The sequence below is a fragment of the Tinamus guttatus genome, unplaced genomic scaffold, assembly GCF_059628265.1.
Source record: "Tinamus guttatus ecotype Peru unplaced genomic scaffold, ASM5962826v1 Tinamus_guttatus_pri_ptg000085l, whole genome shotgun sequence".
NCBI classification, from domain to species: Eukaryota; Metazoa; Chordata; class Aves; order Tinamiformes; family Tinamidae; genus Tinamus; species Tinamus guttatus.
The window spans coordinates 1700424-1726035 of record NW_028288619.1 but is presented as its reverse complement, the minus strand read 5'-3'; the positions used below and the strand labels follow the sequence as shown (position 1 = coordinate 1726035).

At 37.5% G+C, this 25612-nt stretch overlaps 1 protein-coding gene across 1 annotated transcript; it reads left to right on the top strand.

Annotated features, from left to right (window-relative positions):
* Positions 1-636: 636 nt before the first annotated feature.
* TTK (TTK protein kinase) lies at positions 637-25612 on the top strand. Its single transcript, XM_088520292.1, has 21 exons — positions 637-778; positions 1059-1281; positions 4195-4301; positions 7264-7407; positions 8945-9041; positions 9130-9205; positions 9288-9394; positions 10414-10513; positions 11189-11288; positions 12096-12277; positions 12424-12560; positions 13991-14117; positions 15215-15307; positions 16415-16572; positions 16668-16819; positions 18255-18379; positions 18955-19035; positions 21803-21979; positions 24196-24286; positions 24527-24624; positions 25451-25612. Exons 1-21 carry the CDS (start codon positions 637-639, stop codon positions 25538-25540), a joined length of 2607 nt encoding a protein of 868 aa, XP_088376418.1. The 3' UTR covers positions 25541-25612.

Below are 25612 nucleotides of genomic sequence, written 5' to 3'. Positions count from 1 at the left end.
CTGTTGCTGAAAGTTGACATTTACAATGTCATATTTTCTGTCTCTACCTGAAACATCTAAGATGGAAGGAAAGACCAGACTTCTCAGGTAGTCTAACCCACTCTTAGGAAGTATCACCAAGTGAAAAGGTCTTTCCTTCCTGCCTTTCCTTTCTCTCTACTTGGTGAGGCAGTTGAGGATGCAGGGGTGGAGAGGGTAGGTTTAAGAGAAGTGGCAGGAGTATGAGATTAGGAGGAGGACACCTGTTAGCCATCCAAATCAGTGGATTTAGAATGTGCAAATACTAAGATGTCAGGCAACATCCGTCCTTCCCATATACTCTACTGCAACACTGGATATTTCATTGGAAAGAGCTCTTATGCAGCATGGATTGCTGTTTTAGCAGACCAATTTAGTCTTTTGCCGCTCTGAAGTGGCTCCTTTTGCTGTCTAAAGTGACTTCTGCTGTGAAGTTTATTTGTGCAACTAAGCTGACAAAGTCTAAGTAGCGTATTTGTTGTGTAACTTGGTTTAATCTCAACTAATCTGTAGAATACATGTTTTCCATGCACTACCAATTAAAGGTAATAGCAGTTAAGGATTTGCTACACTGGGCAGTTCTTCAGTAACTTACTAGTTTTCAACCTTGTCTTGCAGATGGAGGAGGATCTAAGTGCAAGAGGATTACCACAGATTGCTTCAATCTTGAGTAGAGTTAGGGATCTGAAAAACAAGTACAAAAATGAAGACAATGTCACAGATGAATTTAACTGTACTAAAATATCAGCTGATACAACAGGTATGCTTTTTTGTTAATCTCTGTCACTTCTATAACTGATCTTAACCTAGACTAAGAAAGGAAGAACTGAAAGGGTTTAAAGTGTTTCAGTAGTATCCTTTTAGCATTTCTTTCATATGAATCACATGAATTGCATCTTGTTGTTTTTAGTAACCTTTTGTTACTCTGATCTAGCATGATGGGGTGGAAAATAAACCTAGTCTAGATTAAAACACTCTTGGTGGATTTTCTGCTGCTTTTCATGTTTGCTGCAATTTTAACCAAACCATTTTTCTGTTAGATAACTCCGGAACTGTTAATCGAATAATGATGACAAATAATCCAGAAGATTGGCTGAGTTTCTTGCTTAGGCTGGAGAAAAAGGGTATTCCTCAGATGGACACTGCTCTGCTCAATCGACTCATTGGTCGTTACAGTCAAGCTGTAACTGCGTTACCTGCAGAAAAGCACAGTCAAGATGAGCGCTACGCTCGCATCCTCGTGCGATTTGCTGAGCTGAAAGCGTAAGTGTACATTCTTCAGTAGAAGAGCCCCATTTCTGATATCTGAATTTTGATGACGGCAATGATAGTTATTTTGCATCAGTGGTTTTGATAACATAAGTAGGTGCTTTAACAGATTACGATGTTTTCTTGTAGTATCTTTGAAATTTTGAGCAGGCTTGATGGCCAGTTAACTACTGCTTTTACAGTACTTTATGTTCTTATAAAGAATGATTGCTCAGAACTGTTTGACCTAGATGTGTTAGTGTGCCCTTTGCCTTGATTGCATGTCAGGCAGATGGGAAGTCGCATGAGATGCTTGAGGCTTTCCCTTTCCTCCACCTTTTTTCAACTTTATGCATCATCTTAAAAGAAGCTGCAGAGAGCAACGCAGGCGAAATCTGATGAAACTTTGTATTTTGGGGGGAATTATAAATTTTGTATTAACCTGTGTACATTGCAAGATTATTTCCTTGAGGACTATAATAAGTCAGTTACACTTGCCATAACTGGGAGGTACACGACCTGCTATTATCCAGTCTATTTAGCCAAAATTCAGTGGTCTTGAACTTCCTTTTTTAATGTGTTTTTTCTTTTGGTATAGCTTGAACTATTCAGCAATGAAATAGCTGCCCTAGGATGGCAATAACATCTTGGAACACAACTCTAGACTTTCATGACTTAGAGGACTAGTTCTGGCTAACATTATCGCTTTGTCCAAATTGGGACACCAGTGTTTCCTTACAGATATTTATTAGAGCAGGATTTTGTCTTGCGTTTTTCCTTTTTGTGAGTTCTTTTGTCACTTGACATATTGCGACAGCACTTGTGTTGAGATGAGTTGCTTTTAACAGCATTTATCAGTCAAAGAAAAAGATCAGGTGGTCTGTAGACTTTTCCTTTCTGTGTTCTTCTGCATGGTCTTTTGGCAGGAGGCTTGATCTTGCTGTATTGATATCCACTTTGTCTAGTCTTTCAGTTGAATGGATCTTTTCATCCTTGTTTGCTTCTGCTCTGTCTACAGTGTTCTCTTGAATCTATTACTGGGAAGGGAGCAGCAGTGAGTAATGTCCTGCTGTGAATCTGTAGCATCTTGAAGAAAAATGATTTTGTGTAAATTCGGAAGTAAACATCTTCCAGAAAGATTTCCTGTCTTTAGTTGAAGATACTGAGAGATGTTTTTTCTTGTTCAATGGTTTGTGGCTTTTCTTCTGAGTGATTGTGATAAAATTTCCAGCTTATAGTCTTTTTCGGGTTTAAAAAGCCTTTGACATTCTGAATTTCTTCATCAAAATGGTGCTTGGATGTTTATCAAGTCACATTTATGTTCTTTCTGAACTAAATCGAGCTCTCACCATAAATCATGGAAAATGATTAAGGAAGAGGGCGGGGGAATATCTAATCCTGGACATCTTTCCACTTCTGAAATGTGCTTTTAAAAATACCAATGCCATAAGTGTGCCATATTCTATCTATACAAAGTATTATATTAGTCTGTTAATACTAGAATACATATTAACCCTATTAGTTGCAAGACTGGCTTGTGTTTAGTTATCTGACCACTACAGATAGTGACCTTTTGGGAAATAATCTGCTTTTTTTGTTTCAGTATTAAATACCTTCAGCAATAGTAAAACATCTTCTGCTTTGATAATGACTGTCACTGTAAAGTGCACCCAGCTCCTTGAGTAACTTGGATCTGTTTCTTTTTTTTTTTTTTCTCCATTTTCTGCTTTGTATATGTTAATCAACAAATACCATAAATCGTTTCTTGACTGCCAAAGGAAATTATTAAAACAATGACCTAACTAAGAAGGAAAAAAAATTTCCACCAAAATCTGGCACATTGTCAATCCCCGTGGAACCTAAATGGTAGCTCTTTACTTTTAAACTGCTTTTGGAGATTAGCCAGCTCTTATTCCGAGTTTTACAGGTTAGGGCTGTCTCAGGACTTACTAGGCTGCGTGCTTTTTTTCTTCTCTGCAAGCAAGGGATCTTTGATCACTGATTTTACACCACTTTTAGTGTCTTTGGTGGGCAAAGAAAGATGTTTTACAGCAGGGTTTAATTTGTGGTTCTTGCAAACCCTCCGCATAACAGGAGAGCAAGTCATGGCATCATGAATGAAACAAGCAGTGACAATTTGTAGTAATTTTGGAGCTTTAGTGTCTGTTAGCATCAACACTCTTCATTTATTCTTAGCCTGTATTGCCCTGGTCCATTTTCTAGACAATTCCACCCTTTGTGATTCTGATGGTGCAAGTGAAACCTCTGAATGCCCTGGAAAAAAGGCTAGGCTGAGCAGCCAACTGCCCTTGTGAAGGGCTCATCCATATTGCAGATGAGCCATGCGAGGTCCCTTGTGAAGGGCTCATCCATATTGCAGATGAGCCATGCGAGGCTCTCCTGGCTCTTCTGCCTGGCTGCTGCACAGTGCCACCAAGTGTGTAGCGTCGTGTCTGTTGCTCACATTAGGTCTGCTCTGCTTATTGCTATCCAAGTCTGTGTCTTTTTCCCCTCTCCTTACCAAAATGCTTGGATTTTTTTTTTTACAAGTGAGAAAGTAATTAACGTGTTAAAGCTTAATTAGTTTTTCTGTCCTTATCCTATAGGCTCTGGGTTATCAGAGTTGAGTGCGTTCAAATTAACTGGACTGCAGTAATACACCTAAGTCATTAATGAGACATTGATATAATTAAACCGTTCACTATATAATTTTATGGAAAGGGTCAATTTGATATCTTTCAGTTATTGGTGGTTTTTTTTTGAGACTCTTCACTTATTTGCACTTCAGTAATGGTTCTAGGGGAGGAAAAAAACTTACTTGTTGACTATAGATCATTTCTAGAATTACCTGATGCCATCACTGAGTACAGTGAACTTGATTCTTGTAATTCAGTGTTTTCTGTAACTGTTGCCATTCTTTCTTTACAGTTTTCAAGACCCAGAGGAGGCACGTGACCAGTTTCACTTGGCCAGACTAAATTGCAAGAAGTTTGCTTTTGTGCATGTGGCTTTTGCACAGTTTGAGCTATCACAAGGTGTGTAGAAAAACTTGTTTTGTGGGTGGTGTTATTTTAGTGTGGGTGTGTTTTTCTGTGGATGCTGCTCTGTCATGTTTTTTTAAGGAGCTGTGATATAGGTTAAAATGAGAAAATGAAATGGTTTTTTAATTAAAACTTAAACATGTGCTTTCATTTTAAATGAAAATATGCACATGATTTTTAATAGTTTTTTCCCCTCTTTAGAAATAATATTAAACCAAGGTGAAATCTGGCAGTGATCTCAAGTAGATCTATTATGCTGTTAGGTGTGCGTAAGGCTCTTGGTGTGAAAAATGAGTCAAGTTTGAGTGGTAATCTTTAGATGTGTGTATCTTGCTTTTGGAAGACAAAATTCTTTGGCTGTTGGTAAACTGCTTTGGAATATAACTCAAGAGCATAGGGGTGGTGAGTCGTTTAGTTTGAGAGCTATACCTTCATATTTGTATTTCTAAGGTTTCTTAAGGATGACCTAGTTTCACTTCAAAGGCAAGTCAGGAAAATTACTCTTCATTCTGGCTCCTTCAAAAAAAGAAAAAGTAGATTCTTTATTTGCTTTTTATTAAATCAAAATTCACTGAAATTCAAATATGAAATTTGAACAAACTAATTCCCCCTTCTGCCATGCAGGACCTTAAATAGCTAACAACTGACTTGTAGCTTACTCATCTCTTTTCTGGCCTGATGTTGAATAGTCATGTTGGGAAAAAGGGCGGTGAATGATGTTTTCTGGTTCTTGGTAGCTTGGAGTAGAATTACTTGACAATATTATGCCATGTTCCTGCCCTCTGCAAGAGGGGGAAAAATGTGCAAGATAGTGGTGTTTTTTTGTATAGCATTATACTGCAGTGTGTTAGACAAGTGATTCTGATATGACAGTCCCCTTCCCTAAGGGGTGCATGAACTGTTCTAGCTAGGGGAAGCTACCCAGCTCCCTCTTTTTTCCAAATTGATCTATTCTATGCATCTCAGAAGGTATCTTGATGTTTCAGATGATTTTAGTATTTTTCAGATTCTAGGTGGCTGTTGAAATGATGCTCTAATTAGCTTAAAAGAATAGGTCCTCAGTACTTCAGCAGTCCATGGAGTTCCTTTTAGCCCATCATGCAACTTCTTTTGTTACATGTAATGTAGAGGAGACATGACTCTAGTACTTGGTAGCCCTAATGCACTACCTACTCGTGAGCTATATTTGTGTATGTCTCTACTCAAATTGCCTATGGAATAAAGATTGGAATGTGACCTGTGCCACTCTGTTCTTTTCTCTCTTTGCAAGATCTCTTTTCTCCCAAGAAGAAAAACATGCTCCATTTGAACTCTTTTATCTCTCTCAAAGAGGAGGTCCTCATGGATAAATTTTGGGCGCTCTCATTGTGTCAGGCAAAAGTTTGTGTGTCTAAGTTTCAAGACAATTTCAGTTTTAAATTCAGTCAGGTGCCTGACAGGGGCTTGTTCTAAGGTCAGGTTGTCGCGCTGACCATGTGAACAGTAGAGAAAAATTTCCAGTGAGTAACTTCCAGTGAGTGTTGAATGTTTGTTAATAAGGGTAATTAAACAATACTCTGATAATTATGATGTTGTAAAATACGGTGTAATAGACATAAAACTCTATTGTGTAATCCAAGGAAGGTGTAGAAATGTTACCTGTCATTATCAATGACTTAATCCATCCTTCTATCACAGTCCCCAGTGGATTTAATTAACCCCTAGCTATGGGATGTGTTTGTGCAACAGCTCTGTACTTTGAAAGCAGATAGTGAGAAACTAAATTTTAGCCCCCAAAATGCAAAGGCAATCATAAATAGTTTGACTCCCATATGTTCTCTTGATTTATATCTGTTATTCCCATCTGTTTGATGTTTGGTAATGTGTACAGAGCTTTAGTGTAAGATGCTTGCTGCATGTTGTTTCTTTTTGGAGTTGTATATAGTTTCTTTTACTTTTTCACTGAGTTCAAAATTACACATTTGCTTCCATGTTTTGAGCAAAACTATTAGGTAAATCTCAACTGAAAATTCTGAAATCGTGGTTAGCAACTTGATTAGCTCACAAGATGGCTATTCATGACCTGAGGAAGAATGAGGAAGAAGTGTGTGTGTGGGGGGGAACACACACACACACACACACACACACACACGTATCATTCTCACTCTTTAATAAAACTTCATTTAAATAGAACACTTTCTCTTCACTGTTAGTGTGGCTTGTGTGGTGGTTTGCTTGAAACCAGTTTTTCCAGTGAAGTATTCAAAGCCTAAGACCATAAATAAAAGCTTTTGCAATTTACAAAGTGATATGGATGTACATGTCTCTCCACTTTCTGCTCAACTCTTTGGCGTTTATAGCCGAGTATGTGATCATATATGAAATCAAAATGCATATTTAAGAATCCAGTTAAAATACCTTGCACTTCTCTTGTATCTCTGTTTATGGTGTTTAGTAGCATGTAGAACTACAGTGAAACAATATCCTTTCTTTTTCTATTCCTCCCAACTGTAGTGCCAGTCCGAGTGATTTTTGGGTTTTAACTTCAGCAGCTTTTAACTCTGATTCCTGGTTAAATTAAAGATGTTTTAGAAGGTACTTGTATTTATTACCTTTTGTATTTAGTCAGGTTAGGTCCATAAAACTTTTTCTTCTTTCCATAAAACTTTTTCGTCGTCTTTGTGGCTTTTGTAGCACAAACTAAACAAATGCTGAGAATGAAGCTATGTGAATTTATAAAGCATAATTTGACTTGTTCAATTCCACAGGAAAAACCATGCTGCCAGCTCCAGGTAGTATCACTGAAATAGGTGCGTGTCTAAACGGGAACAACACATAATAAACAGTGTTTGCAGAGAATGATGCAAAGTGAATATAAAGCATGAAATGAGCACACTTTTAAAAATAAGAACATCTTCGCATACTTTTAATTGTTTATATTCTTTTAATTTCTATCTCCTTGTTCCTTAAAACTTAGGAAATAGGAAGAAGTGTAAGCAGCTTCTTCAGAAAGCTGTGGACTCTTGTGCTGTTCCGTTAGAAATGTTGGAGACTGCTCTGAAAAACTTTAATTCACAAAAGAAGCAGTTGCTTTCAGATGAGGAGAAGGAGAACTTGGCAGGTAACTGCAGCCTCTTAAAATATCAGTTTATGCAATTTGTAATATCAGATTCAGAAGTTATTTTTGTGATGTCTCTTGTAGAAAAGCTCAAGAGCTCTGTTAGTGTCAATGAAGGATGATATTGATGGTCCTTAGGCATTTTGCATCCTTCACTGTTCCTTTACTTCTCAGCTGTGCCTCTGCACCAGTGATGTCAGACTGCAGAAGCCCAAGGTTACAGTTAGTTACCTGTTAGTAGGGTGATACACTAACACTGCCAAGGGTGTTCTTCTGTCCATGTTTGCACTTGGTAACAAAGCCTGTAGCTGGAGGTGTGAAATACAGAGCTAGTGACACAGAAGATTAGACACAGAAAGTATAGAGTAAGCAATACAGATAGCTTATCTTGAGGTCTATCGTATGAAGCTTATGCTGAAGAAGTTTTGGCAGCAATTTAGGTAAAGTCAAACCTAGGAAAAAGACTTGTTCCAACTTCATATTTATTTTATAAACGGATTCCATTTTGTACTGATAAGCTTTTTAAATGCTTGATTCTTTTTTGTACAATACAACTGATACCAGAGGTCTGTGGTCCTGGTATATAAATTCAATAACCTATCAAATTTTCAAGAGACTTCTTTGGAGAGGAACTCAGCCAAAAAAAAAAAACAATTAAAGTCAAATGTAGAGGCCCATGTGACTAATTTTTGCAAGAGTGGCATCTAGCACTCCCCCTGCTCAAAAGAAAGCAAACCCCTTGTGTAAGGGCAGAACTGAGGGAAATGAAACTTGTTTCTCATAGAAGAAAGTTATTGAGATTTGACTGTCTCCTGTTAAATGAACCTTTATGTGGAGTGTTAGTTGCAGGGGGGGAAAAAAACATTTGGCAAGATTTGCAATAATACTTCATTCTAGTATTAATTTTTTAGTAGAATTAACTATTTTTGGTCCTATTTTCATTAATCACATTAACTTTCAGTGCCACAGCTGATACACTGTTCCACAGAAAGTCTTCTCTTTTGTGGGTTGTATGAGCTCCACCTGTAACAGTAGTGGCTTTAGTTGTTGCGCATCTGAGGGAATATATGTCAAATGCCTGCCTGCCATTTAGGAAGAAATGAGTTTTGGGGAATGGGTAGGTTAGTCCATTTTACCTCCTCATCTAAATAGAAATAAACTATCAGGAAAAATATTATTCCTTGATAAGGAATGAAGGTCATGATTAGTTATGGGAGGCTGTCTTGAATATTTTTTTTGACTTGCTGGATCTTAACTCCCCCTTTTGAGTGCCTTAGTCATAGGATGCAACTAGAGCAGTTTCTAAAATGGATATTTAATATATTTAGTATATTCATTTGTTGCAGTCTGTACTCTCATGCTCAAACACTCCCTGTGGTTGCAAGATATAAGATGCCTACCTAGATAAATATGATATTTTGGTTCTAGGTTACTGTGAATGTCTGTATTTTTTTTCAAGTTGCAGTTGTCATGAAAGAAGTTGTCTTTAAAAAATAAAAATATCTGTAGTATTAGCTGAATAATTCTAATTTGCTTGCAGTATCAAGCACACAATCATCTGGTCTTCAGAACGTGTTTGGAAATCTCAAAAGTAGAAAAATGAGTGATTCTGAAAATTCTTACATTGCTACTCCTGGGTAAGGGTTTGTTTTTTTTTTAATATTTTATTTAAGATTCTTAAATCATCATTAAAAAAAACAACATTTTTTTTTCTCTTGGTTTTAGCAGGGAGAAATTGCAGGAGTTTGATGCTAATTTGGGCTGCTATAATCCACTAAGACCATTATCCAAATCTAATCAGGTAGAATATGTAACATTTTTGTTCAAAATTTTAGCCTTTTCTTTCCACTTTACATATCTCATAATATCCCATTTGCCCTCAGGCCTGCCCTTTTGGGAGGGTTCCTGTTAAACTTGTAACTGATACTGATGATGATGATGATGATGTGAAGAAGGTGGATGTCCCGCTTACAGCTAGTGTTATGAAGAGGTATTGTCATGGGGTTTTACCGCAGCATATTATATTTTAATTCTGCTTTTTAGCTGCATGCTTTTATTAAGTAGCAAAAATGTCAAGTGTTAAAATTATTGATGAAAGATGATCATTATCATGTAGGTGTTGCTTTATTTTGCTTTCCGTGTTGCCACTCCAATTAACTGTATGTAATCAATGGAGAGATGTAAAAGTAAATGAGACAAAGTATTCAAAGTAACTTTGTAATGGTGTGTACTCATCCCTAAAATTAGATGGAAAGCAGACCTGTAGTTTGACAGATTTTTAAATCTGAACTTTTAACTGCAGTGTTACACACAATTTTTCATAAATTCTTGGGCGAGATGACTGAGGCTTCTTAATCTGTATGTTAGTTGTAATATTAAGGAAGTGTTAATGCTCATTTCAGTTTGAGTACTTGCCCACCAGTGGCAGAATCTGCATCTGCCAGCTTGGTAGAAGTTTTTGTATTACTCCTGAGCTGTGTGTGCCTTGAAAGCAAGCAGAAAGGGCAGGCTTTTTTCCTCATTCAGTCTGGCTGTACAAATTTCTTCCTTTTGTAACTGTGTGGAAAAATTCACACAGAAATGGGGAGCTTTGTTTCTATAAAAGTATGTGTCTGAAGAATAAAAAAAGATTTTGTACTTAATCTCTCTATAGCAAATTTAAATTCGGTATTCTGAATCTGTGGAAGTAGTGGGAAAACATATGTCACAACAGCTTTTTTTCTATGAGTATTTAAGTGCTTGCTTTGAAAAACACTATTTGGGTTTAGGATCTTATCCCTTGCTCATCAGTTTTCTGTTAAAGAAAGCCAGTTAATTGTCTGTCACTTTGTTGATGATGGTGGCATTTTTCTACTTTTTTTTGTTGTTTCTCACTTGGCTATTATGCCTGGCTTTCCCCTTCATTTGACACTTCTAGCTAGAAGTTTTCATAGAAATGATATTTTTCATCCAGATAGCTAGTTATTATATACTGACATGTGATGTAATTAACAATATTGTTTTTAATAGGCAAATATCCAGCTCAAAATCTACAGCCTTGATTGCACATTTTCCACTATCTGAACCAAAAGCTAGTGAGGATGATTCATATGACCTGGGAGACTTAAAGGTAACTTAAACCTTCCTTTTTATGTAAAGTAGAAGGAACTCTGTTATGAGGGGAGAGAAGAGAGGAGAAACTTTTCAATCTAGGAAGGAAATAAAGTAGGATTTCTGCATGTTAAGGAATTTGCTATGGTTAGAAACACTCACTATGGCATTTCCTTTTGAAAATCTTTATGATCAAGCACTGCTCTAGAGAACTCTTTCTCAATGCCTCAGAGAAAGGAGAGGAATTTAAAATCTGTTTTATTGATTTATAAAGAGGGAGTAAGATTGCATATCTCCACTTTTTTCAGCTCTAGTCATGAGTTTTATCACAAATATTCAACTTTGGTGAAGTTCAGTTAGGTGTTTTATGGAACTATAGATAACAGGTTTCGGTAGATTTACTTTTTGAACTGTCTTGCACTTTTATGTCCCATCTTCTTGTTTTTCTCCAAGAAAGAAAATCCAAGACTTTGTTATAGAAACTGTATGATGAAAAATCAGGATGTTGATTTAAAAATAGGATAAATTTATTATTGTCAGTATCCTCCACTGTATTGTAAAGCGTATTTGTTTTGTGGTATAATCTAGCTATTAGTTATCATAAGTAAATATCCTTCAGATATCCTGAGCTTTTTTTCTTGATTCCTTAAGATACTTTTTCTTTTAGTCTTTAGAAGACAAAAACTCTGTAAAGTTGCAGATGCAGTTGGATGAGGACAGTTTAGAAACTGCTACTAGTTCAACTATAACTCTCAAACCAAAAATGGATGCAAGTCTGGCAACAAAAAAAGAAGGTAATGTTATGTTTTAGTCGTTTGAAAAAGAATAAGCTTTGAAAATTTGTTGTTCTGTCTAAACTAATGCTTTAGCAAAGAATGTTCCTCAAAGTGAAAATCTGGAGGGTTGTAAGAATGATTTAACTTAAATTTGGCTACTGAGTGGTGCCTGTGGAAGTGGTATCAAAAAAGATGACAGTATTGTTCAAAATTAAGACAGACAACCCTTTGTGAAGTTATAGGCTTGAAGAAAGATGTATAGGACTAATCTATATTTATGTTCTGTAGCGATGTTTATGTAGATGATTTAATATAAATAGACCTTGAAATAGGACCAAGGTTACTACTGAGACTGAGGGATGCCATGTCCCTCTGGTTTTGGTGTCAACCAAAAGACAAAGGCGACCTCTGTTTTTCTACATGGGTTGACTGTCGTCATGGACAAGACTTTCACAAGTATTTGTACTTTTTAGAATGCTTTGTAACTCCTGAGTGTCTCAGGGTGATTGGTAAAGTATTTCTGTGCATGTTGATGAACAAAACCACAAATACTACTTTGTTATAGTAATATCCTAAGACTTTTACAGGAAGAGTTGTGTGACCACACTGAACTGAATATGGACTAGGGACATGATTAAGGCCTTTTAAGTATTGTTTGCTGTAACAGATGTGGGAGTCTAAGTCAACTATATTCATTTATTTTGTCATAAAAAAGGAAAAATGGTTTAGAAACTGTCGCTAGATCTTCCTGAAACAATTTAAAGTACTAGAATATTAAGTTTGAGGGTTTATGTGTATTCTTTTTTAAATGATAAACTACTTCAGAAAACAAAATCCAGTATCACGAGCTGAAGATACCAGAGCCAAGAAGTCTAGAAAGCCAACAGCAACAATCAAGTTCTGCTGAAGGTTATAGGAAGCAAATAGATCGGATAAAACTGAGCTGTGTTAACTCCAGGAGAAAATGGCCAGTTCAAGAAGTCACTCAGAAAAGTTTCTGTAAACAGGTAAAGCAACAAGGAACATGTTCAGCATGAACATTTCCTATGTTCAAAAGGAAAACTTTCAACACTTTCAACAAGTGCTGAAAAGTGACTTCTGTATTCTTCACTGTGGTTCCTCTTGTGGGATAATAGTTTGCTTTGCCCTCTAGGGAAAGCAGTCGAGTTTTGAACAAACTAGTCATCCAACTTCAAAAGAATTATCACCATCAGATACTGTTTCAAAGAAGAATGATCCACTGCATGTTTGTGGCACACCAAGCACCACATTTATTGATTACATGGACTGGTAAGCTCTTTCTCTGTGAGCTGTATAGCTGGGAGTAGATGCTGACCTTGGCAGTGACTTCAGCAATTGCTAACACTGTTCTAAAGCTTTGCTGTTCAGGTAGCAAACAAGATCGCTGGCAACTTTCAGGCCCACATCAGTTACCTGAGATTCTTTGTGTTTAGGGAGCTCTTGTGCTTCCCTGTTAATTGGCATTGGAAGAACAAAATCTAATCGATGAGTCCGTATTTACAGCATAGAGTTATTGTTCTGATTCCTGCTTCAGGATGCTTTCTTTCAGATGCCATTTTTTTTGTCATGCTTTTTACATTGCTAACTGTGAGAATCAGTCTGGTTCCCATGATGTAAATATCTTGAGTTTAAAATAACCCTAAAATCTAGAGGCTTGCGGAAGAAACCACTTGAGTTAGGAAATGCTAGTGTGTTTTATTCAATCCTAAAACTGGCATAAATCTCTGTTCATGTGTTGATAAATATTTAATTGTGATCACCTATTGTTTTCAGAAGTCTCTAGAGGTGAATCATGTAGGTCAAGACTGCAGGATGAGTAAGTTTTGTTACAGTCAGGACTTCTGCCTCTGTAGCTCTAAAACTTAGAGTATGTGTAATGAATGAAGCACATGATCTTATAATGGAAATTGATTTTAAAAAATAACCTCAAAATATATATTTTTGCCTCTTCCACAATTTGATGGTATGGAAATCATAGAATCATAGAATACTTAAGTTTGGAAGGGACCTCTAGAGGTCAATGAGTCCAACCCCCCTGCACACACAGGGTCACTTAGAGCATGTGGCACAGGGCTGCATTATTAATCACTTAAAATCAAGTTCATTATACATAAGTACTGCATATATACAGAACTACTGAGTGTTTTGCTGTGATCAGAGAGCTATGCTTGGAAAACAGAGGGATTTAAAAATCAAACTTCTGTCATTTTCTTCCCTACCAAAGGTTCTACATGTATTAGACTTTCAACTTTGGTTTTAATCTGTTTCAGTTTCTTGACTGTAAACAATGGGCTATTTTGGTCTATGCTGCTTTGAGCATAAAATTAATCTCTGTTTATGTTGTCCTGTGGGCATACTTTTTTAGTTGTGTAGTGCTTTCATTTTCTATCTGGCCAGTCCCAGAAGGGGAGTTGATTAGTTACTCTTTTAAGAAAGATTGCCTAAGTATTCTATAGCTTAAGCCTCCTTCTAAGGACTCTTCAGTTCATGGACTTTGTGGTACCTCAGATTTTTATGCATGTGTAATATTGATGGTCTTTGTAGTAGGTATTTAATATAGCAGATCTTTGGCCTTTTCTGATTCACTGTGTAACTTCCTAAGTTTGAAGAAGCACTGAAGGCTTCAGCTTTGTGTGAAAAATTTTATTTAGGAAAAAATGCATCTAGATGCAGGTTGTCTTCATGATCTTTATTTTTAGTTTCAGAACACCAGTTGTGAAGAATAACTTTCCACCAGGATGTCAAATTTCTACTCCATTTGGTCAGCTACCACATTTCCTACCACATACTCCAGCAACTCCATTTCAAAATCAGATTGGTGTGCAGGTAACAATTTTAGATTTTTATGCACTTAAACATCTTTTGTCACTTTAGTCTCATATTTTCATTTAAATTTGGTAGCTACTTTAGCATCTGAAGGAGGACGACAAAATGCAGAGTTGCATTCTTTCTCTGTTCTATTGAATGTCATATTTTGAGTGTACAGGTACCTGAAATCATGAAAAAATGGATCACTTTGGGGTTGCACATCCTGGTAGAAATCTTAACAGCAGTACATAAAACTAGGTAATGAATATAAATTTCAGCCACTGACTTAATGTGAAATGACTAAGTTGCATTTAGACAAGGTGTCTACAGTAGTGTTTTGAGTTGTGGACCACAATCAGGCTTATTCTATATCCAGGCCTGTAAGTCTGTTAAGCCCCGCTGAACAGAAAGCAGTATCTGGGATGCTGTTACAAAGCTCCTGTGGTATTGGTGTCATCTCCAACTTGGCTTTTTTCTACAGTGCTTACACTTGAAAGTTTTACTCTAGCAGTGCGCATAGCTGGAGCATGTGCATGATGTGGGTCCTATGGCAGAGCTTCTTGATTGTGCTCCTCGGAGTTGCCATAGAGCATGAGTGTCACCTGTGTCCTAACACAGGTGTTCACCTGCCTGTGTGGTAGTCATAGGCAAGTGAGTGGCCTAAAATAAAAATATAAAACAAAAATAGCAAAGTGCCTCCATAAGTGTCAGGCCTAATTAGCCACTTTTGTTGGAATTACTCTTAAGAAGAGGTAATTGGCCCTTTTTCAGGAGAAATGGTTTCAGCCTGGCCTAGTTTCAGTCCTTGGTCTCTACAGAGCTTTGTGAGGGTTTTTCGAGGTCTGTATTGAATATGTTGATAGACAAGCTTAGAGATTCCTGTAGATTCATGTTGCCTAGAAACCTTCTGCTAATTATTACAGAAATAGCGTCATGTGGGGATTTTCAATTTCTAGTAGTCAAATACATTTAAAGTTTTCCTTTTTCATGCTTTACCTTGTTCAGGAGGAGCAAGACAACTTGAAAAATCATAACTGAACAAGCAAGGCCTTGCTGCATTCCCCTGCATGTATGCCAAAATTCATTTTAATTTTAACTTTCCTGTATTTGTGCAGGTTTCAGCCTCTATACCTTCAAACGAATGTCTTGCTGTCAAAGGAAAAGTATATACAATATTAAAGCAAATAGGTAGTGGAGGCTCAAGTAAGGTAAGATACTTGTGCATATGCTCTCCCCTCTGCCCCTGCTTATGTATTTATGATTTTTATCCTTCCAGGCTAATTGGTAACTTATGCCTGAGCTATTAACAAAGTGTGCAAAGTTTTCAGGTGACACGGAGAACCAGAATTTTACTGATGTAATTCTAAGCTTCGACTTTATGCCTTATGGATGCAGAAGAAACTTAGTGCACAGCTTACATTTGGTATAATGTTATTTTATCTGTTTGAATACCTAGACTGCAATAATAGTTGCTTGAATGCTCTGCCTCATAATAAAACATGAGTGCGGGGTATTAAACTGTAGCCCTTGTTTTAGAAGAGAAACCAAATAAAAATGGCAGGGAGATGCAGGAGTCTGAATCAGAGTAAAGGATAAATACAGAATAATGAACAGAAGCTACGTAAACAGGAAAAGGTGATGACTCAGACATTAGGCATCTGAAAAATGTTGCTTCGATCAGTGAATGATGGTGGGAACCTACTCCTTTTTTCGCTCGACTTCCTGCAGAGAAGTCTGAAGGTAGATTGTATGTAGTCTTGAACATCATTTCTAAGGTGGAGAGATGCTTAAAAATCAGTGCTTCTCCAGAGGAGCTCTGCATCTTATTTTAATAGCCAGCCCTTCAGAGGAGTGTGATCATCATGTGCCCGAGTGTAAGGTTGCTTGCCAATTCAAGGTAGACCCTGCCTGCTTACTTGAAGCCTTCTGCAGCTTGTGTGGAAGCTGGGCTATACATATGCCCTGAGGAGTAAGTGGGCTGCTTTCTCCCCACCTCAAGCCTTTTAGAGCTTAAAAAATGAGTTAAGGTAGGGAAGGCATGAAGGCCTATGAACTTAGGTGTAAAATTAGTCCTAAGATGGTTTCTGATAAAGTTACTTCTGTTATACTTGCTAGCTGCTTTCTTAATCTTTCCTGGTGGTTTGAAGTGTGGCTGGGCTCAAAAGGCTGGCTTTTAAGCAAATACGAGTGAATTAGTGTATAAAATCAGTTTTGTGAAAATATACCCTTTTCCTTTGGAAATTCTGACTGTGACAAGATGGGATCGAAGTAAATCGGAATTAGGAATGAATCAAGCTGTTAATACTATTTTGAAGGTGTTTCAAGTCTTGAATGAAAAGAAGCAGCTGTATGCTGTCAAATACGTGAATCTAGAAGAAGCTGATCAGCAGACTGTTGAGAGCTATAAGAATGAAATTGCTCATCTGAGTAAACTCCAGCAACACAGTGATAAGATCATCCGTCTTTATGGCTAGTGAGTAACCGCTGTTTTTATTAAATGATTATCTTTGGATGTACTCCTTAAAGCAATAGCTTTGAATTTTAACATAAGTGTGTGTTTATTTTTAGTGAGATTACTGACCATCATATCTACATGGTAATGGAGTGTGGAAATATTGATCTCAACAGTTGGCTTAAAAAGAAAAAAAACATTGATCCATTGGAGCGAAAGAGCTACTGGAAAAATATGCTGGAAGCTGTTCACACAATCCATGAATATGGTATTCTTAAATTTTTAATTTCATAGGTTATATGACTAAGTACTCAAGTTTGAGGTGATGTGGCTTCCTGGGTGTAAGCCTAGCGACCTTTTAAGTGTGGCTTGATGTTGAGGTGGATCTGCTTTGATAACTCCAAGGGATCTCCCAGTGTCACTGTTGCTTAATGCTTTTGGGTTCCTTGCTGCTGCAAGGAAATTGCTCTGTTGCAAGGAAATTGCTCTTCTGTCTATTGTGCCTTCTCTGTTCCCAGTTCTGCCTGTTCCCCTTTAGACTCAGATTTAAGCTACTTCTCTTCTGCAGAGAAACTGCCATTTAATGGCAGCTTCCACATGGCTCTGCTTTCCTTCTCCTTTACTCTGATATAATATTTCAGCTTTTTTCCTCCCTTGCATCTTTCTAGTTCTCCTTTCATCCTTTATTCATGGGCTTTGGTGTGCATGTGTCTGTATTCTGTTTGTATAATACAATGGAAAGAATGAAAAGATTGATGTGAAGAGGCTTGTATGATATAAAGGGAGTCTTTCCTCATATTGATAGCTCAGGAACATTAGAACATTTAATGCAGAAAACCAGCAAAATATAGAAGAAGAATTTTTACTAGACCTTAGAGACTTTCTGTGCCTGTGACGTGATGCATTCTTGGAGAAAAAAGATCTTTCCTAAAGTATAGGGGGACTGATTATATAATTAAGAATAACCAAAACTGTTGATTCATTATGTAAGCAGGAATGTTTTCTTCCTTTTAACTGTATTTAAATCCGGAGCTGCTATGAGGGTGTGCAGATCATGTGAGGCAAACTTCTCCCCTTCCTCCCTGGGTCCTGGTCTTGGCTTTTCATCTTCCTCGTTTCTCACTGCTTTTTGGCGTTTTCTTGTCTAGCATCATGATTATCTTCATTTCTGCAACTGTATTTAAGCTGTTAACTTTGTGAAATGGCACACTACTGGTTTTTCACTTCCTTGTGGGTGAGAAATGGGGGCATTAAAGGACAGTGACAGCCCATGCCAGCAGAAAGCAAACTTAAAGGATCAGGAGCTAAAATGCTGACCCTCTGTGGCTGTGAACATACCTCATACACATAGATAGCTGTACCTGTAGCTGGGAGGAATTGTGCAGCTCAAGTCTTTTGGAGCTGTCAGGCTGTTTCCACGTTTGAATAAGTAAAACTTGATTGCTATAAACTCAGGTACGTCTTAACTGTTTAGGAAGATTTGGAAATAACTTCAGTCTTTAAATGAAACCTGCAAATAATATTTTGCTTTTGACTAGGGTGCAGTTGATAGCTCATGTTCACCCTCGATTTGTGCAAGTGCAAGGGAGTGTGTGCATGTGTGTGGTGTGTGTGTGTGGAGTGTTTTGTGTGTTTTTTTTTTTTTTAAACAAAGTCAGTTGGATTGTCTTTATACTTTTTTTTTTCCTCTTCTTGCTTTAAAGGTATTATTCACAGTGATCTGAAACCAGCAAACTTTCTGATAGTGGATGGAATGTTAAAACTGATTGACTTTGGCATTGCAAACCAAATGCAGCCAGATGTGACCAGCATTGTTAAAGATTCTCAGGTGAAATATTTTTGAAAGATTGGCTTTTTTATTAAAGTAGCTTGATTTATAGTACTATTTGATTAATTATGTTGGTTAGTTTAGCGCCTTAAAAAGGAATACTGGAGTTTTATGGTGAATGATGAGAATAGCTGGAAGTTACTGCCGATCAGGTATTCTACTTATAATACAGTTCCTTTACAAGCTCTTGCATATTCACTTTGGTACATAAAGAAAATATTTGGGGACCATGCTTGAATGTTTTTTGACTTAAGATATCTATAAAATGTCCGATTTCTTAATCTCCTTTGGCTGATAACATTTAGCCACTCTGCCCGATCTTCCCTTTTCCTCTCCAGTGTCTATTTACCTTGCCCCTCTAATCAGATATGGATTGGTAGCTTAGGGGTTAAGATCCAACTCCTGAATTTGTTAGATGTTTTTTTGCTAACCAAAGCAGTAGCTTTCAGTCTTCAATAGAGTCACATTTCCAAGATGCTTTTCAGAGCTTTGAAACCAGTAACTAACTCCTTTTCAACTAAGTTAAAGATCATGCTTCATTTAAATATGGAATATATTTACACTCTTATAACTAGGTTGGCACAATGAATTACATGCCTCCAGAAGCAATAAAAGATATGTCTTCCTATGGAGAAAATGGGAAATCTCGATCTAAGGTAATGTATGATCTCTTTGTTCTCCTGTTCTCCTTCATATTAAAGTAATTTTGGCATCATTGATTTTTTTTTTTTTTTTTTTTTTTTTTTTTAAATCTTCCACTGAAACTAGAATGTGATAAAATCCAATGTACCTAGAATAATGGTGGGCAGAGGATGCAGGCAAGGAATTTCTTGCTGTTCTCAACTACCTAAAAGCATTATGTAGTCAATACTTAGAAAAACTGAAGTGCTGAATTAACAAAATGGAGAAAGGTAGTTACAGGCTCCAGAGGCTGGTGGAACTGACACAAATAGTCCTAGACTATGCATGTAATTTAAAATGAATTTTCACTGAGCAATGTAAGTCTTTTACAATGTCATCAGTGTAAATGGCAATGAATAGCAACAAAGTATCTGTAGTGTCACTTTGCATCCTGAGGTTCAGGTTTCTGTTTCACTGCACACTTTGTTCAGGGAGGTTGCTGCTAGTGGTGGTTAGAGGCAAGAGGCTTTGCTGTATCTTTAAAAGCAGCCCTTCTCATTTCTTCTGTAATCCCTCTGGCTGCAGGTGCTTTCCACCCCAGGTCTCTGGCTTTATCTTGGGCTTAGTCCTGTGTCTGCAGTGCTTTTGTTGACTCATCTTAAACTTTGAAAGTGTCTTGTACAAACGCCCCAGGCTTCTTTCACTTTGATTTTTCCAGTCTAAAAATCTCCTTTCTCTTTTTTAAAGAGGTTTTAGGGAGAACCATTGTCTATAACACAAACTTTACCTACTTAAATTTTCTATGTGAATTTATTTTAATAAGTGTTAATAGAAATTTATTATTTCTTTAATGTGTGGCTGTAGTTCTGCCACCTGCCTATATCTCCTGCCTATGCTCATGTGTACATAAAACATGATTCTCTGCTCCTTCCCCAAGTTGTGCTGCCAGACTTCTGGCAAAAACACTATGGTTCCTCAGGAAACTACAGCTAGTGCAGTCTGTGAAAAATTCGGCATTTCCTCTGAATTCTGGTAATTAATTGCTTTGGAGGGGAAAAAAAGTGGTATTGGAAGACAGGTATCAGAAACTGGTTCTGAGCTTTCAGATCTAAATCTGATGATTGGTGTGAATGCAAATTGTGGGGAATAAAGTCAACAGCTCGGTTGATACAAGGTTCTGTGTTCTGTTTCTTAAACAAGCTCACTCCAGAAAGGAAGTCCTGTTTCTCTCCCTCATGGTCTATAGAGGGATGAGGATGCAGCCCTTCACCCACCGTAGTCTCTTCTTTGGCTAAAGTTACAAAACTCTTCTGGGCCTGTCAGTGACGAACCAAGCTGTGTATGTCTGAGGAATCCCTCTTTCCAGTGAAATAACATCAGGCTAGAGGGCTCGTTTCTGACATCCTTCCAGAATTTGCTACTAGAAAATCATTCAGCTGCTTCATTTCCTGTTGTGCTGCTCATGTTCTTTTGTTTTGTCTTTCTGCCAAAAAGGTGGAGCTCTCACGCTAATGCTGATGTCTACACAGGTGCTTTTTTGCTGCATTTTTCCTTAACTGCTGAAGAAACCTGCTTTCTGTCACAAAGCAGTGTTGGCTGCTTAAACAATAAGATATGACAGTGTTATTGTCATTTTGAATCCTCTAAGTGAAAGGCAGATTTTACAGGAAATGAGTGATTCCCAGGAAGGTATTTTAAAAGACAACATAATAATCTAGCTTTTAGGAGGACGTAGTTCTATGCATCCCGTAGACTTTTTTTTTTCCAGTAGTGTGGAGATCTGTATCTTGTCCTCTTTCATTATGACTTTGCTGAGGATGTGTGAACAAAGGAAGAGTAAGTACTGAAGGAAATCAATTTTGCATTGACAGTCATAAAATTGATTTAAGAGGTAGGTAATGTAGGATTGTGACTTTTTTTAACAATTGAACAATCTCTCATCTTTTAAAATCTAGAACAGAATATTTCTGACTTATGTAAATGGATTTGTATTTAAAGATACTTTTTCCTTACTATTTTTACCTTCAAAGTTTTATATACTGCACAACAAGTATGGACTTTTCTGGAGCTCTGCCTGTACTAATGAAAGTCTGACTGTATTTTTTAGAGGCAATCTCCCTTTCTTTTTCCTCCCCAAATCTTACATTCATTCTTAGTTCTTCAGCTTCAATAGCATGTGTGGAAAGTCCTCCTGCAGAGAAAGGCCAGAGGTGGTCAGAAATTGCAGGTGAATCACTTAAAGCTCGAGGAGCTTGAGCTGTGGTTTCCCCATCCTGGCACATACCCAGCTCGCTGCTCAGGTACCTTCATGAGGCTCCTGCCCTGCCAGGAGAGCAGCTGAGAGCTGCTGGCGGTGAGCGCGTCCTCCAGCTGAAACGGGCAGCAGCGTTCCAGCGCTGCAGGCATCAGTCTTTTTGCAAAACAAGTTCACTGTGGTGGTGTTATGGCCTTCATTAACTTGTATTAATTTTTGAACTAATTGTACCTTTGTGGTTTTTGGGCTGAATTGATTCAGTATTTATCCATACACTTAATGTTGTGGTTCAACCTGTTGAAGCCTACCTTAAAGTTAGCTGTTTATCAATTTAATTCATTATTAAAAATTAATGTATTATTTAAAGAAACTGCATTATGGTATTAAGTTGGTAGTGCCGTACCATCTTGGCCTTCATGTGTTATTAAGATATATTATCCAGTGTAAAATAGATCAAGTGAAATGATTGTATAGTTAAATAACAGCTGTTGGCTGAAGGATACCTCTGTAAGTGAGGAGTAATCTTTGTTTGTTTTGTTTTTGTACAGATAAGTCCAAAAAGTGATGTGTGGTCACTGGGATGCATTTTGTATTGTATGACATATGGAAGGACTCCCTTTCAACATATAACAAATTCAATCAATAAACTGCATGCTATTATTGATCCTAGCTACGAAATAGAATTTCCAGATATTGCTGAGAAAGATCTTCAAGATGTGCTAAAGGTAACTATCTCAAGATTAATTTTGATTAAACTCTTTAAGCCATATTTTTTTGGACATGAGTAAATGAGTTGCAGTTGTAGTTCCCCAATGAGTGTCCCCTTTTGCTTGTAGGAACAGGACTTATTCTAAAACAAGATTTACTGAAGCTGGAGTTACATCTTATATTCTCCCTAATAAAAGTCTGTTTTCATTTGATTAGCAAGTAAGCAGGTAAATGCTTAGAACCATGTGGCTTAACTGCTTTGGCAGAGTAACCCAAAGAAAGTAAAGCAGACCTTGTACTCTGTGCCTTTCTCATCCTGTGTAATTGCCTGCAGTTGAAACTTGGCCGATACCCTTTCTCAAGGGCCTTAAACTGGCTGACTGTGCTGCTGAGCAGGGAACACAAACTGAAATCCAGAAGATTAACTGCCTTGCCTTTCAAATGTGCACATCTCCTCTGCTGGGGGCTTCGCTCAGATGGGCTCCTCTGGCTGCAGCTCGGATGCATGCAGAGGTGCACTCTACTGCAGCTCTGTCAGCATCTTGAGGTGTGTTAGGTAACTGAATGCATCATTCAGTCTTTCCAAAGTGGTGCATGCAATACACAGCTGTATACAGCTGTGGCTACACATCTGGAAGGTACAAAAAAATTAAAGTGTTAACTCTTAACCAAGCATCTTTTAGGCAAGATAGATGTCTAGACCTTGTTGTTACCTGTTCCACTAGGCTTAAATGTTGAAACATGGTTTAACATCTCCATTCACTTATTTGTGGCCTTTAGTTCCAAGACAGGTAAAGATTTTCCCCTTTCCTACCTGTCCCTTCATTGGCCCTTCCAGAATTATACAGGTCATATACTGGGAAGAGAAGTGGAACTAGTGTGAATAGGAGCATCAACTGGAATAAATATGATAGCAGTTGCATCAGTGATCTTTGAAGTAGTTGGCTAATCATTATGTATATGGGATATGGTGACTAGAGGATTATAGAGGGGGAAAAAAGAAAAGGTGCATGGAGGTGGTTACAGCAGTACTGTCCTTTCCTTTGCAAGTGAAGGTTCACTTGTCATGTTTACTCTTTTAGACTGAAAAGCAACTAAACTAACCAGAAATCAGGATACTAACTATACCTCATGGTCAGCAGGACTCTGGGTATGTCTGCTCCCAGGCTATGGTCCTTGCTCCTGGAGAGAGCAGTGCAGGATAATGTTTGAACCTGGCTTTAAGAAAACATGCTGAGAGCTGTGTAGACTGCGCTTCCATCTGTATTCTCTGCCTGTCCTGGAAAGGGCTTTGCTATTAGACTAGCCTGGTCTTTTTGAACAGAGCTGTTGGAATATGGGCCAAGGTGTATTTAAGTTCAAAGTATTAAGCATGCATTCTTAATGGTAGCATGCATTCTTTGGGTAATTTTAGCCTGTTATCTCTTTAAAAGTGCATATTGGAGCATTATTGTCATGTGGGCAGTAGTAGAGCAGATATCAGTGCCTTCGAGGTAAGGCAATGTATTCAGGGACATCCTCTGGACAAGGGTGAAGTTCTACTAACACATAGCAAGTGTATAGCAGTTGTCTGGTATGGACTAAGTGTTTGAGAATGCGCAGATGCTTGTGGCTTCTGGTTGTTAGTATGAACCTGTATTTCCCTTATCAAGAGGTGTTGGGCATTGCTGTTCATATTTTCTGTATGGCAAGGGATGATTGCAAAGACTGAGATGTTAATGTACAAGTCCATCAGTCAGAAAAAAAATATGGTTGTATCAGAATGCAGGAAATTTATTCTACTGCTTCTATCTTTGGTTTTTCTAAATGATGTACAAGCCTGCTAAATGTTTTATGTGCAATTTGAATTTTGCAGCAGCTTCTCTACAAATTTGCTACATCTGTACAAGTGTGATTAAATCTGAGGATATTTATAGCACATAGTTTGCAGTCTCTCCTGGCAGATCCAACCTGTTTGTGTCACTTCTGCATCATTCAGAATAAAATGATACACAGGTTCTGGTCTCTGCCTCTTCCAGTAGTGTGTTGAAGTAGTTGTGTTAAAAGAGAGTACCAAACTTTAATTGTTAAAGAAGGCTTTTAGTTATATATTTTACCTTGAGTTTTGTCTCTAAGTGGTCTAAGGTACTTGTGGTATTCCTCTAGCAGTAGGTCTTTATATATACCCTTAACTTCAACAATTACAAATATTCTTGGTTTGTTAGCAAACCATTTTGTTTCTTTTATTTTGCAGCGCTGTTTAATAAGAAACCCCAAGCAAAGAATATCTGTTTCGGAGTTGCTGGTACATCCCTATGTTCAAATTCAAACTCATTCTCAAACAGGTATGTTATTTAAAAGTATGTTTATACTAGTACTTATAATTCTGTAGAATTCAAATAGAATTATAATTCTATATATTCTCCAGTTACTGGAGTTGTGAGTTGGTACCTGTGCATGTTTCAGAGACTTTGGATTTTAATTCTGAATTTGTTCATTTAAAAGACTTTATAAAAGTCTTGCATACTGCACTGCTTATTAAGTAGAGATGAAAATAATTCTGTATAATCATAAACTAACTGCAGGTGTCCCAAATGCAAAAGGAACATCAGAGGAAATGAAGCGTATCCTTGGCCAACTTGTTGGTTTGAATTCTCCAAACACAATTTCTAGAGCTGCAAGGGTAAGTAAACTTTCTTGTTTATTCTGTGTGGTAATACAATATACTCATAAATCCAGGTTAAAATACCTGGGTGTGAGCACTGTAGGGATACATACATTAGTTTTAATTACTGCTATGGGAACATGCCACAGTTACAGTGCTTTCATTTGCAAGCATTGCAACCTCTCCTCAGTAGGAGAGGTTGGAAAGGGTGATAGAAATCCTGATTTAGCTTTTTGTTTCCTTTGGCCTCCTGAGGTATCTGTATGGCTGCTATGTCTTTTCTGATGCAGTCCTTGCAGTGTAGCTTTGCTTTTAAACTGAGATTCACATATTTAATGGGAGAGCCAACACTGAGAAATAACCAAAGCCGTTATGGGAGGTGTGTGAGCTTTTGGGCAACCGCTTCACTTCTTCCTGGAAGCTGCTGACTTGTCAGTGCATCTGTACGTGTGAATTTGTCCCTGCATGCTAGACTGCCAGGCTGTGCTGTGGCATGTTTGTGGCCACTGTTCTTCCCAACTTTCTTGTGTGACTTTCACCATATACACCAATTCCTCTTGCCTTCCATACTGATGTTGCTGCATCAGAGAAGTTATCAGAGTAAATCTGATTAAATGCAGGAAGCTACAGCTTGTTCTTTAACTTGTAAAGCTTAACGCCTTTGGTCATGTTGCTAAGTGGTGGTAGATGTTTTCTTTATAGATGCTACATTAGATGCTAACTGTGTACTTAAACGTTTAGGGGTAGCTGATGAGTTATTTCAGGTGTCAACATTTGTTATGTTTTAGCTTGAATCTTTGATGCAATTATTTGCCTGAATACCTCTGTTTTTATTAACTTTCAGACTTTATATGAACAGTGCAACAGTGGTAAAAGTCTTGATGTGTCTGCATTTGCAAAACTTGGAAGTCAAAAATCATGGACAACAAAGTAATATATTGCAGCTCAAGATACAACAGGGATGTCTGGTTTGTGCTGCTAGTTTTTTTTTTAAAGGACACTTACA

Coding starts and splice junctions, on each gene's coding strand:
- TTK (XM_088520292.1), top strand. CDS start 637: ATGGAGGAGGATCTAAGTGCAAGAGGATTACCACAGATTGCTTCAATC. Junction 16,820..18,254: donor TCACACAATCCATGAATATG/GTATTCTTAAAT, acceptor CTTGCTTTAAAG/GTATTATTCACAGTGATCTG. Junction 24,287..24,526: donor TCAAACTCATTCTCAAACAG/GTATGTTATTTA, acceptor AACTAACTGCAG/GTGTCCCAAATGCAAAAGGA.